General features: G+C 34.8%; 1 protein-coding gene across 1 annotated transcript in view; it reads left to right on the plus strand.

Annotated features, from left to right (window-relative positions):
* LOC137768419 (platelet glycoprotein 4) overlaps window positions 1-12,645 on the plus strand; it is a 36,543-nt gene extending 23,898 nt beyond the window's left edge. Inside the window, exons 7-14 of the mRNA XM_068549930.1 lie at window positions 1,952-1,998; window positions 4,725-4,794; window positions 5,889-6,076; window positions 7,120-7,238; window positions 8,207-8,280; window positions 8,854-8,908; window positions 9,730-9,894; window positions 12,386-12,645. Of these exons, the coding sequence (XP_068406031.1) occupies window positions 1,952-1,998; window positions 4,725-4,794; window positions 5,889-6,076; window positions 7,120-7,238; window positions 8,207-8,280; window positions 8,854-8,908; window positions 9,730-9,894 (718 nt within the window). The 3' untranslated portion in view covers window positions 12,386-12,645. The remainder of the gene's footprint in view (window positions 1-1,951; window positions 1,999-4,724; window positions 4,795-5,888; window positions 6,077-7,119; window positions 7,239-8,206; window positions 8,281-8,853; window positions 8,909-9,729; window positions 9,895-12,385) is intronic.
* Window positions 12,646-13,619: the final 974 nt, after the last annotated feature.

Consider the following 13,619-nt stretch of genomic DNA (forward strand, 5'->3'; position numbering starts at 1 on the left):
GGGTGTCTGTGGCCTTATTATGATTTTAGACAGCCTCTCTGCTAATGGATGGGGCTGTGTTCCTGTCTTGCTAGTTGTTTGGCATAGGGTGTCCAGCACTGTAGCTTGCTGGTCGTTGAATGAAGCTGGGTCTTGATGTTGAGATGGAGATCTCTGAGAGATTTTCGCCATTTGGTATTACGTGGAGCTGGGAGGTCTCTTGTGGACCAGTGTCCTGAAGTTGGCTCTCCCACCTCAGAGGCACGGCCCTGATGCCTGGCTGGAGCACCAAGAGCCTTTCGTCCACACGGCTTCTGTAGGTGCTCAAGTATTCCTGTGTAAATATTCTGGGGTGTCAGGAGCAATCATGAGTACACTGATCACCTTCAACAGAAACCTCACTCTCAGTCGGTGGGAGAAGTGACTCATTCAACTCCCTGGACTTGGAGGTCACATTCAGACAGCCAGCTCTTCCTTGTTGTCTTGCTGCTTTAATGGCTATTCTGACACCTGACAGCTCAGCTCTTGCCAGTTCAGCTGACCACCTTACACACCAGACCGAAAGGCTTGTCTGCTCACCCGCCGGGATGGGTGGGGGCTGGGAGCTGAGGCTCGGGCTTCAGTCGGATCGCAGGGAGAGGACTGGGGTTGGCGGCGTGAACACAGCCTGAAGGAGCTAGTGCGCCACAGCTAGCCGGGAGGCAGTCCGGGGAAAAGTCTGGACCTGCCGAAGAGGCAAGAGACTTTTTTTTGTTTCCTGGTGCACGAGGAGATTACAGAGAGTTTTTGAGGAGAGTTACTAAATGTTCCAAACTGGAATAAGAATCTCACATGAGTTTAAGATTATGACGAGGTTAATTTAACTGACCATGGCACGACTGAGCATGATTAAGTCTACTCTGTTTAAAAAAGCAGGAGCAGTGGAGGTGATGGTGGTTGGATGAATTGGGAGATTGGGATTGACATATATACACTAATATGTACAAAATAGATAACTAATAAGAACCTGCTGTATAAAAATAAATAAATTAAATTAAATTAAAAAAAAAAAAAGCAATCGCTTGCCTTGACATCTTATTGGATGGTATGTTGGGAGTGTGAAAAACCCATTTTCCATCACCAAAAAGTGGCTGAGTGTGCAGAGAAACTATCACTACTGTTGTTTTTATTGTTTCCAGATATATATGTCGATACATATATCTTATGCAGATACCAGAGTATAAATTAATAAACTCCATCCTACTTTAATGCCCACTCATGTAAGAGATAAAAGAGAGGAAAAGTATAAATTGATTATCTACATGTTTCTAATCTCTACTGATCAAACATCTGCTTCTCTCTGTCCTCCTCCACACTCCCCTCTTCCCTCATACTGAGTTTATCCCTCATACTGAGTTTATACTCCCCTCTTCCCTCATACTGAGTTTATAAACTCATACTGAGTATGAGTTTATTCCCTCATACTGAGTTTATATCCCTCATACTGAGTTTATCCCTCATACTGAGTTTATCCCTCATACTGAGTTTATACCTCATACTGAGTTTATACCAGTTATCTGGTTAATATTTTCCTCCTATTCAGTTGAACACACAAAACAAAAAACCTTTCCCCTAAGTAGAGAGCTAAATTTCTGATAAGTGCTTCTCAATTTTCTTTTTGCAGAACTCTGTTCCAAGTTGTTTCTAACTACCAACTTTTGGCAGCTTGTATTGTATAATCTGGCCGCTTAATGGCATCAGGCACTTCACTTATCTCAACAAGATGCAAACTTCAAATGAAACATAGACCAAATGACTTAGGACATTTCTTAAACTTAGCATTTGACACATCTAGTCTAATCAATATTTATTATTTTTGCAGGAGTACTGACTCATAATAGACAATGTAATGTGAAAAGGTGCTGTTGAAATGAGACTGATCATTTTCTTTCTTTCTTTCTTTCTTTCTTTCTTTTTTTTTTTTATTTCTAAGGAATCTCTCCTATTGGCCAAGTTATTGTGACATGATTAATGGTACAGGTAAGGGCATTTGTTTTGTGGTAATAATCACAGTGAAACCAACTCCTTTCTCCTACAAATCCACCAGGGTACCTACAATGTTCTGGAGGTCGAGGGTATGCGTTTACCTATCTTTGTATCCCTACAACATAATTCAGAGTCTCTGTTCTTATGTAGGCTTAGTAAATGTCTGTCTAATGTAATGGGATTTCTGAAGATTAACCATTGAGGATGAGCCTTTACTGCATTCCTGGGAAAATGTTTGCTTCATAAAAGCTTTACTTAATTGAACTCCCTCCCTGGCCACAGAAGTCAGGGGTTAGAAAGTTTTAGAGTAGTAGTTACTCTCTGCATCTTTTGTAAATACTGTGTAGATAACAGTTTAAAACTGAAAGAATTAAAAAATCAAGATAAGTACAAAAGTAAAACATGCATCCAAATTGAGGTTTCAGTATGAGGTAGAATCAGTGAAGTTGTTAAGACAGAGCCATGGATTTTTGAAAGAGATGATCAGAAATGAGAGGGAAAACAACAGCAGCAACAAAACAAAGTTATAAGTGTACTAACCATGAAAAATGTATGCAGAAATGAACATTCTGAATTAGAGTTGTGAAGAAAGAAGGTACCATGAATTTAGATTTAGTGTGTGGTAGATCCAGGTTATTAGTCTCCTTAAAGAAAAGCAAAGTACACATACGCCTATTATTTTAAGAATTAAGATGGTAAAAAACAATGGGAATCGAATCCCATGAGGTAATTAAAATCAGAGGTGAACTTTCAGCTGCTAAGAAGCAGAAGCGGAGTATAATGTTTACAAAGCTAGTGAGACAATACTTTATAGGAAAGTAATATAATGAAGATGAAAAATGTTCAATACAAAGTTAGTTATGTAAAAGGCAGGGCATAAAAAGGAAACAGAGAATGTTCATTTTCACAAACGTATTGCTGAGTTTTGCATGTTTATTTAATTTTGTTAACACTCTTCTAGAAGAAAACAGCAAAACCAAACGTTGAGTTTGCTTTGTAGTGCTTTGAGTCATGGGGATGGGTGAGGAAGTCCTTTCTCAGGAGTTCATTTCTGCAAATAGTCAGGTGTCCCAATACCACTAACTCTAGTAATTTCATAAGCATAAACTTCAGTTCTTAGATACAGAGAAAAATATACTGTGCTTCTTCTAAATAGTAAACTACTGTTTATGGGCTTAAAAATATATTTTAAAACTTTGTCCAAAACAGAGAAGTAGAGAAGTTTTAAAACAGGAATTAGAAGATTCGTTAATGACTATACTATAAATACATATGCATCAGGCATGAAGTTAAAAGTATCTAAGAAGAAAAAAGCAGTAAAACAAACTAGGAGTAAAGGTAGACTGAACAGGCCAGAGGACTCTGATGGAATCCCTGGTGAGAGAGATTCTTAGTTATGGCACTAGGAAAGAGACTAATGAAATGGAAAATGTTCCAAGGTGTTTTTTATCATGATTTAGATGTACTTCTTCTACCTTCTTCAATAAGTTTAAAGAGACAGAAAATGAAAATATTGATTTACATTTGAATGTATTACAAAAAAGAGCCCTGCTAATATCAGCTATCTTATGGTCATGGCCCATGGTAATTGTTGGTGTCATTATGACACAATTTTCAATAATATTTCAGATCATTTTTAAAGCTTTTCAAGGTATTCTTTTCCTTTAATGGCTAAGGTGTTGGGACAGCAGTTGTAGACAATGCCCATTCAGGGGCCTATCTGTGGAATTTAAGGTAATATTCAATATCCCATTCTCTCAATGTCAGTATCCAGTTCATTGAGATATTCTGTTACATTTCACTTATCAAAAAAATATAAATGAAATGTAATAAGATCACAAGGTTAGTGCAGTTACCAGAAAAAGAGCATGGTATTCATAATTGAAGGATGGATCTTACTGTTTTGAACAGACACATTCAGTGGTGGCTCATTTTGGTGATATTCATTTGTGGAGCAAATGGAGGCATAATCTTGTTATTTCGGCTTATATCCAGTGTGTGCTGTGCCATGGATCATAATCATAGTAGAGATTCAATAAACTCAACAACTGCCCTTTTTAGTTTGATGTGTACATTTTCCAACCATTTGCATGAAATTCTGTTTAGTGAGAGAACTTCAATAAGTGACTTAAAAAATATTAATCAGACATTAGGGTAGGTGAATGAATCATTATTAAAAGTAAGAACAACATTTACCAAAATGAGTTCTAAAGGAACCTCAAGGTAAGAAAAGTGCCACTCTACTGATAGGTGGAGGATTTCAAAACACACAATCACAGTTTGAACAACGTGCGATTTTGCCAAACTTTCATTTATTTTTAAGGAGTGGGAAAATTTAGTATGAAATTGAATACCAGTGATTGTGTATAGTGTACAGACTGGTTCAATGTGGTGGCTGCTAGCACATGCCACAATTCACTTGAAATGTAGCTAGTACAAACTGAAATGTGCTGTAAGTATACAGTACACACTGGATTTTGAGATTTCTGTTAATTTTTATATTGATTGTATGTTAAAATGATGGTATTTGGGGTATATTGGGTTAAATAAAATATACCAGATACTTTTTTCATTTTTAAACTGTGGCTACCGGAGAATTTTAATATTATATATACAGTTTGCATCATATTTCTCTTAACCCTGCTGGAATCAGGATTTCCAGGTTTGTCTAGGACACACATTACACCTAATCCCTTGCCGCCGGCTTGGTTTTTAAACAGACGCAGCCTCATTTCCACCTTTCGTTGAGAAGACCCAGGTATTGCAATTCTTCTCCTCTGACATTTGCAGGTAAGACAAAGACATTGATGTATTTCTCGAAGTCACAGTTCTTTCCCTAAGAGATAAAACACAGACCAAGAAGCTCATACTTAATAATCATGTGATTTGAGAAAAATAAAGTACATTTAGGGAAGTCTTTTCTTGATGTATTAAGAAAAAATATAATATGGAATTCATAACGTGTTCATAAGTCTTTAAAAAATTGAAAGATGGAGGATATTTTGCATAATGCAAATCATCTTCTTCTTCGTTATTTCTAAGCAAGAACTCTATTTTCATTCTTTTACTAAACTAGTAGTATGTGTAATAACAGTCAAGTCTAGAAAGGCATGTTCAGTCTTGGCAAAGATGTCCAAAGAGGATGATACCACAGTCACAGAGCTATGTTGATGTGCTCTACAGACAGTATAGCACCTTTTCAAATTGATGGGGCCTAGCAGCTATTACAAAAGCGTTGTATATCCTTGAATCCTAGCCCTGTTTCTACACGCTTGTGGTGTGGGTAAGCATTTAATATCTCTGAATTTTTCCTTATCTGTAAAACTGAAAAGAGCAGCATTTCTTCAACTAGAGTTAACTGGGGATTAGAAAACATGTATTGAGTCCCGGTACATTGCCGGGGTTATGGTGGACACTTGGTAAATGGGGGAGTGTAGGAGATATATATCAAAACCCACATGCACACACCCCAGCAAGTGAGCAGCCTTTCTCTCTCTCCAGGATTAAGTTGTAGAAGATTGAAATTTTATTTTTCTTTAAATTGGGCACAGATAGAGGACTTGAGGGAGTCATAAATATTTAATCTATAAAGGAAACTCTGAGAAATGTCCTCAGTATAAACACTCCATAGTAGTTCACAAGCAAAAATTATTCTCAGAAGCTTTTGAAAACAAAGGTAAGAAGAGCTCATACTCAGGTATTGAGTTCTGGTATATCTTAGAATTTCACAAGAATTTTTTCCCTAAAAATTAAGCAAGAATTTCAACAAGATCATATCCAGTTTCTCTAATTTAAGGCAATAATATAAATTTAAGAGTAAGAAAAAAAAGAATGTCCAGAATGAAGTTCAGTTTCCCAGAATGAAGATCTTTATCTGTGTTTAGGTCAATCTATGCTGTGTTTGGAGCCGAAATTAATCTGAAAGGAATCCCTGTGTATAGATTTATTCTTCCATCCTTGGCTTTTGCATCTCCACTTCAAAATCCAGACAACCACTGTTTCTGCACAGAAAAAATTATCTCCAAAAATTGTACTTCATATGGTGTGCTAGATATTGGCAAATGCAAAGACGGTGAGTAAAAGTTCTCGATGGCACAATCCATGCCATAATTTGTAGTTTTCTTTAAACTTCACGCAGGAATCCTTTCCACCAAAAATTTAAAGTGTGAAAGCAATAAGGGCAGAAAGTAAAGGTGGTGGTAGGATATTTTTAGTTTGATTTTTGTACCACTTTCAAGGTTCCAATTGTTTCAGTGTTGCAAAACTTAGTTTTTATTAGGTAAAACCCTACTGATATTTCCCAGTGCTACTTTGGAAAATGTCTCTTTAGGTCCTTTGCTCATTTTTTAATTGGGTTATTTATTTTTTTGAGTTGTGTGAATTTGTTGTATATTTTGGACATTAATCAATCACTTATGGGATATGCATTTTGCAAATATTTTCTCCCATCCCATAGGCAGGCTTTTCATTTTCTGATGGTTTTCTTTGCTGTGCAGAATCCCTGTGCTCCTTTTAGATTTAGGGTAAAGTGAAAATAGTTCCCAGAATATTCTGAGCATCCCAACTTACCCATCTGATGTTTTTCTAACCTTTTCTACCTTAGAAAATGGTAAATAAAAATCAGTATATTTCAGGGTGTCTCTGAGACAAGAATTGATTCAAACATGAAATTTGGAGTCTATCTATCTATCTTATTTTGCTCACCTTCTTCATATTGGAATGGGTGAGAATAAAGAAAGAAAAGCCTCTTAAATTAAATAAATTCTCAGTCCAGAGACATACTACTGCCTGAAACATGAAGGTACATGGTTGTAACTTTGTGTTCAGCAGCGAAGCATGACATATTGAAAATAAACACCTAAGGGATAAACAACAGACATCAACTGAATGGTTAGTAAGATGATGCAGAAATTTATATTTTATTTTTGATCAAAAAGTGATCAGATATAATAATTTTCCCTCACCCTCATCCCCCAATTAGTATTCAAAGCCAACTTTATGCATTTCTCTTTCTAACTAACTTAAAAAGCTTTATTTTCAAGGAAGTCTTTCCTAAGTGGTATATGAAATGAGGAAAACAATTTATCCCAATTGTCTCTTAAAACTTGTTTTCAGGAAAACCCGTGTATATTTCACTTCCTCATTTTCTATATGCAAGTCCTGAAACTTCACAACCTATTGAAGGCTTAAGTCCAAATGAAGAAGAACACAGCACGTACTTAGATGTTGAACCTGTAAGCAAATACATTATTTATCTCATCTGTTTTTTTAAAAATGAAGGAAAAATTTAATTCTCTCCTTTTGTCAATCACATCTATTGATCATATTTATTGTATCACAATCTTGATAAATTACCTTTATTTCAATGAAAATTACGTTGATTTCTTCCTATTGTTGCTTATGAAATGTCAAGGTAATTCAATTTTAGTTTTTCAGCAAAGGTCAGGAATAACAATGATGGAAAAGATTCTAATCAGTTTAAAACAATTTGGTATAAGGTACTCTTTTATGCTTCTTTTATACTTAACTGCAAGTATTGCTTACATGAAGGGACACTGTAGACTATGAGGGATTAAAAAATTTTATGGGTATATGTGCATTTGAGGCAAGATCTATGATATACTTAGTGTAAAAAAATCTATTAAATTTCCTATAGTGTAACAGTTTTAACTTTTATTTTAATATTCCCTTGTCAACAGTTAAATGAAATGCCAGGATTTTAGTAGTCACGTTTCAGTTTAAATGACAGAAGTAGCATTATAATTATATGGACGATACATGGATTCTGACTGAATATATATTTGATAATATATAGTTCAGGATTTAAACTGACTACACGAGTTCTAGGTTTCACTACTGTTGTTGCTGTTGATTCCCCAAAACCAGTTCTGATAAATATCAAAAATCTAACTAAAACCTTGACAGTAGTTTGGGCAAAAAATTGTGTGCGTGCGCGTGCACATACATACGCATGTGTGTATACATCTGTGTGTATACACACAGGCATATACACATAAAATGTAATGATGGAGAGTTATGTATGTAATATTTAATAAGTCCAATTAATTATTTAATAAATTTCACAAGTTTTAAGAACAACAGTTTCACCTTAGGTTCTATATAACAGTAAAAATAAGTTTTGGATATTATAAAAGAATGTTTTTAAAATAAGTTGGTAATTTTTTAGTTTGTTCTTTTTTAGATAACTGGATTTACCTTACGATTTGCAAAACGGCTGCAGATCAACATATTGGTCAAGCCAGCAAGAAAAATTGAGTGAGTCCCTTGGAAAAAGTTTCATTATGATTTTTACTACCTCCTTGTAAGAATGTGGGTATATCTATGACAGGAAGTGGAAATAATAAAACTTTCACCTTCTATTTGGCTTTATGTCATTAAATAATTACCAAATGCTTATAACTTTCATTTGTAATTTAGAATTATATCTAGTGTGTATTGAAATGGTATTTACACATATTTTGGAATGAGTATTTGTGGCACTGCTCATTTTGCTAGCTGTCCAAATATTTTCAAGAGAATAGTTTCTAGCACTCATATTTTAGTTTCCTGGGTATAATTTGTTGAAAGAACAAAACTTATGCTTAGAAAAAGTCAGTCTAATTAGAAATCTGTATTAGAAAGATTTATAAGAGTGAAAGATGTCTGAGAAACAGGCATATTAAAATTTAAATGATTCACTACAGGGAACAAACATCAAGGTACTTAACCAAGTTTCAAGAGCAGCTAATTTCTGAACATTTATTTTCACTAATAATTACTAACATTTCTGTCATATATGGGTAGTATATTAGTATATATTTTCATAATTATTTTCAATGTTTATTACAGAGCATTAAAGGGTCTGAAGCAGAACTATTTTGTGCCTATTCTTTGGCTTAATGAGGTTAGTATTTTTATTGCTTAGTCACTAAAAACAGTAAACTTCTCAGTAGATAGAAAAAGCTTTTGATGTTTGAAAACTGAATACACATATATAGTATTTGAACTTGTGTTTCCATTGCATATATGGGAGATTTATATATTATTAATTAATTATATAATAATTATTTTGAGAATACCAAATCACACAGAAGTATCACGATTATGTTAGATTTCAGTGTTCTTATTTTCATAATGTGTTTATTAAACAATTTTTCCTGTCATAATGCATGTGTTAGGAAAGAGTCATGCAAATGTGTAACTCCAAATAACTCAATGTGAATGTTGTAGTGCTAATAAAAGCCAATCAAACTTATAAAAACCAGGTTAGAGTACATGTAGGCAGTCTATCTAGTGCCTGACAAAATATTTTTAGTACAAATCAGGGAACTGATTAGCCACAGGATTAGGAAATGAACTGCATAACCCTTTAGAGGAAGAAAACTGTTGACCCTTGGCATTTTCCTCTGCCACTAAGAAACAACCTTTGGAAAATTGGAGAATATTCCAGTAAGACCATTGTATTTATCAATGAAATCAGTATATTGAAGAATGCTAGCTGACATGTTACAAGGGAGGAAGATTATATTTCTCTCTCTAAATATTCTACCTTGGCATTTATTGCCTTCTTTGACATGCAAAGGGAATTCCATTGGCTTGTCTTACAGATAAAGATGACTAACATCTATGCGGTGTTTCGAAAAAAGAGTGATACACTTAAGTGGAGAGTTGAGTATTTTGTTCTCAAATCTAACCAAATAACGCTATTTATTAACTTGATTACAGACTGGTACCATCGGTGATGAGAAGGCAGAAATGTTCAGAAATCAAGTGACTGGAAAAATAAACCTCCTTGGCCTGGTAGAAATTACCTTACTCAGTGTTGGTGTGGTGATGTTTATTGTTTTTATGATTTCATACTGTGCATGCAGATCAAAGAGGGTAAATTAAGTAAGTATGTAACAAAAATTATATACGGCTTTAATAACATTAGTTTATATATTACTTGTTTTCATTTTATCAAAAAGAGGTTATAAACTAGGCTGCAACTATTTCTGGATATGTCTAGTCACCTATCATTTTTAACACATCCTTGAAGTTTTGAGATGCTTAATGTAAATTATAAACAAAGCCTGAATGAGTAATAAGGCCTATTAATATTAAGCAGATCACTACATTTCATCTTTATTCTGGGAGGAATGGGCTAAATTATGAAATTGTCACCTTTGAAAAGTTAGAATGTTGCACAAAAGCTATACATGTACTAAATTTTATTTCTTAATTATTTCTAGCTAGTTATTTTAAAAAATCAAATTAATATATCTCTGACTAGGAAACGGTATGTGAAGCTGAAAATGGTAGATATTTGGGGAGACTGAAATTTACAAAGGAAAAGAAAATAAAAAGGAAAATTAGATGATAAGCTAAAAATTAATGAGAATTAAAAACTCACTCAAATGATAAAGGTAAGATAAAAATATGCTGTTTTAAAATGAAGATAGATAGCATATTAAAACAGAGTTGCTGCATATAGACATGCTGTCCAAAATCATGATGTGGAAGCCCTGATGAATGATCACAATTCGGGAGCTAGAACTGAATACAACAGTACAAGAAAATAGAGACAAAAAATGTTCAACATAGTAAAACCAAATTACTCAGCGTTTACAGGAAAAATCAGGTAAATGTGGATAGGAGTTTTAGCAAAACTGAAGAGGCGGTTCAGGCCTCTGTGTTTTAGACATTAGTGCCTGTGCCCCCTTGTACATAGAGGAATGAATGTCTGACCCTATCTTTCCTAAATGGAAGCCTTTCTTTAATGATCATACGTGGCACTGGTACGGCCTGAAGGTGGGGGGTGGGGTGGGATTTTCCACTTACCCATAGCTTCCATCCACCCTTCCTTCCCAGGAACATCAAAAAAAATATGGACTCTAAATAAAAGCAATATACTTGCTATGAAAAATCACAATTTCAAAACAAGTCTTCTTACTCTACTTTCAATCAGGTTGTTGACCGTAAGCTGTCTTATATAGAAATTCTGAAGCTGCCACTGATAATTATTGACCTTCTTAATGTGCCAAAATCATGCTAAATATTTTACATGAATTATCACAACTAATACCTAATAAAATTTTATGAGTTTCCAATAGCCATGGATCCATCCTTCTGTCTTTTGGAGACGTTCCAGAAAATTGTAAATTTTAACTGCAGAATTAACCATTTTCAAAACGTGAACCAGTCAAATTGAAGATTGAAGTGGCATTTTTGGACCAATATTTTTTGTGTGTGAGATTGAGAGCTTAGGCCTAGGAAGGCAACTCCACCTTTTGTTCCGATGCTGTCGGCCTATATTTAGTCCCTGCAAAGAAGACTGAACAATTCTGCCTACAATCTTTTTGGACAGAATGTATTCAAAATGCTGACTTAATACATTCACAGTATAATAAAGGAAATACGGCATCACCATTAAGATCTGTCATCAGTCCAGTAACAAATGAGTTATGATTAAACAAAGTACTTCATATGACCATTTATATAATAGATAGAAGAGATCATTCACTGAAAAGCCAATTTACAACAAAACCTTGTTCTAGTGGGAGAATATGCTTTTCAAAATGAAGTATATAGTAGTTGTAAAAATTGTCTGATACTATTCTCTATTAAAATTATATGATCTATTTCATCAGTGCTTAATGAGCCCTGAATGTCCAATATCTTGGGTCTCTATGTGGCTAAATTAAGGTGAAAGACTAAAAACTTTCTAGAGTGTCTTTACCAACAAGTATATTGACTTGGCTTAAACATTTGACTGTTACAAGGAAAAGTTACTGCTCTTTACACAATGATATGTCTGTTTTCTTTTCTTTACAAATAGAGAACACTGTTGTCTGTAGATTACCTAATTTACTAGATTTAGAAGAATCACAGATATAGATTTCCTTAAACAAGCTTCAGTTTCGAATATTATAATAAATTATGCCTTTGGGAAGATTTATAAACAATTGAAAAATAAGGAGATGGATGTACGAGAGGGAGTAAAGCAAAGATGGTGGAGCTAAGGTGTGAGTTTGCTCAATGGATCACAAAGAGAGTAAGCCAGTAGTCCTTTGGAAAGTAGCAGTATATACACCGCTAAGTGGAGGATGGTCTGAAGGGACAGCAAAGAGTGGAGATGCTCATCCAGAGCAGATTGAACGCGCTACCCCTCCTTAGCTGGCCATGAGCAGCTCTTGAGAGCTGGGAAGCAGCCTACGTGTATCCTGGAATGGGAAAATAATTGCCTTATCCATGAAGTTCATCAGAGAACTTTTCTCCACAGCTTGAGAAATTGGGCTAATTACTAGAAAACATGACATCTTCAGTATATAGAATTCGAATATTACCAGTTTCATTTTTCCACGACTTTCTGTTAAGTACTTACCTTTCTTCTGCTTTCCAGGAAGCAAATGAGTCGACATTTATGCACCAGCTACATCAGGACCTTTCTTAATATCGACCTACAAAATGAAGATTTAATATGCTTTATGTTTGCAAAACACGTCTTATCTTACAGTTGAAGAACTGGCGGCACTTTTGTTCTCTGCACTGAGCAGCAGCATGTTTCTAAAGGATTATTAAGATGTCATTAAAATCCCCACTTTGAACAAAAAACAGTAACTTTTAAAATTCAACATGTTCACAATGGAATGGATTTCAGTTTCTACAGATGTGGCTTCAGCATGATCCAGTTACTTTTATTTGGTACTGATTCACTGATTGGTTCCCTTTTGCTAAATTCAGAAGAGGGGTGGATGTTCTAAACAAATCCTGGACCCTGAACTCTTGTCTTCCTCATCAAAGGGAAAACATCACTACCCTCATCAGTGTCCCTGCAATACACAGACCCCAGGACTGTCAGGACGTTGCTTTTCATGAGCATCAACCATTTTGAAAGACGTTTAAAAATGGAAACTAAATGACTGGCCTATGAACCATTTATTATACATTACTTAAGTTTCTTTCTCTATGGAATCCTTTGTACAGCATCAGTAGGCACTGCAACCATGCTGTTTATAACAACATGGGCTTATATTTTTGTCAATGATTATACAAATGGACATGTTTGGGACGGTCATTTTCCATGTTCTGCAGTTCTTTCGGAAATCTGAGTAGATTTTGATCTTTTCACTCAGTTGCATACAACTTATGCTTGGCAACTTCAGAATGCTGTGCTAGTATTAAGAGATGTAAATGATAATACAGAAATTGTTGTGTGGGACATTACAAAGAGTACAATGTGCGTTCATAGTTATTTGTTGTAGTATTTCTTGCTTTCATAGTCACCACAGAAAGACTGGTTTCAAACATTAAAAGATGTCCTTCCTTAAATTTCTGTGCTTTGCCCAGTTCCTGTTGTGTCACAAAACATTTACTCTAGTTTTCTGACTGATGTATTCTATCTGAATTTTTATGTCTTTATGCATCTACGTTTCCTTCTGAAACATTTCTAAATTCAACCTTGACCACTTTTTCCTTAGGTAATTTTTTGAGCTAGTTGGGGGAAAAGGAAATAAAAGGATACTTGGTCATGCTTTAGAGTTGCAGTACTTAAAGTCTAGACTCTGAAGGATCTTTCCTTTTTATTAGAAGACATATTGTTAGGTAACCCTGCTTTCTTTAGCAGGGGTTCACTT

Source organism: Eschrichtius robustus, chromosome 8, assembly GCF_028021215.1.
Source record: "Eschrichtius robustus isolate mEscRob2 chromosome 8, mEscRob2.pri, whole genome shotgun sequence".
NCBI classification, from domain to species: Eukaryota; Metazoa; Chordata; class Mammalia; order Artiodactyla; family Eschrichtiidae; genus Eschrichtius; species Eschrichtius robustus.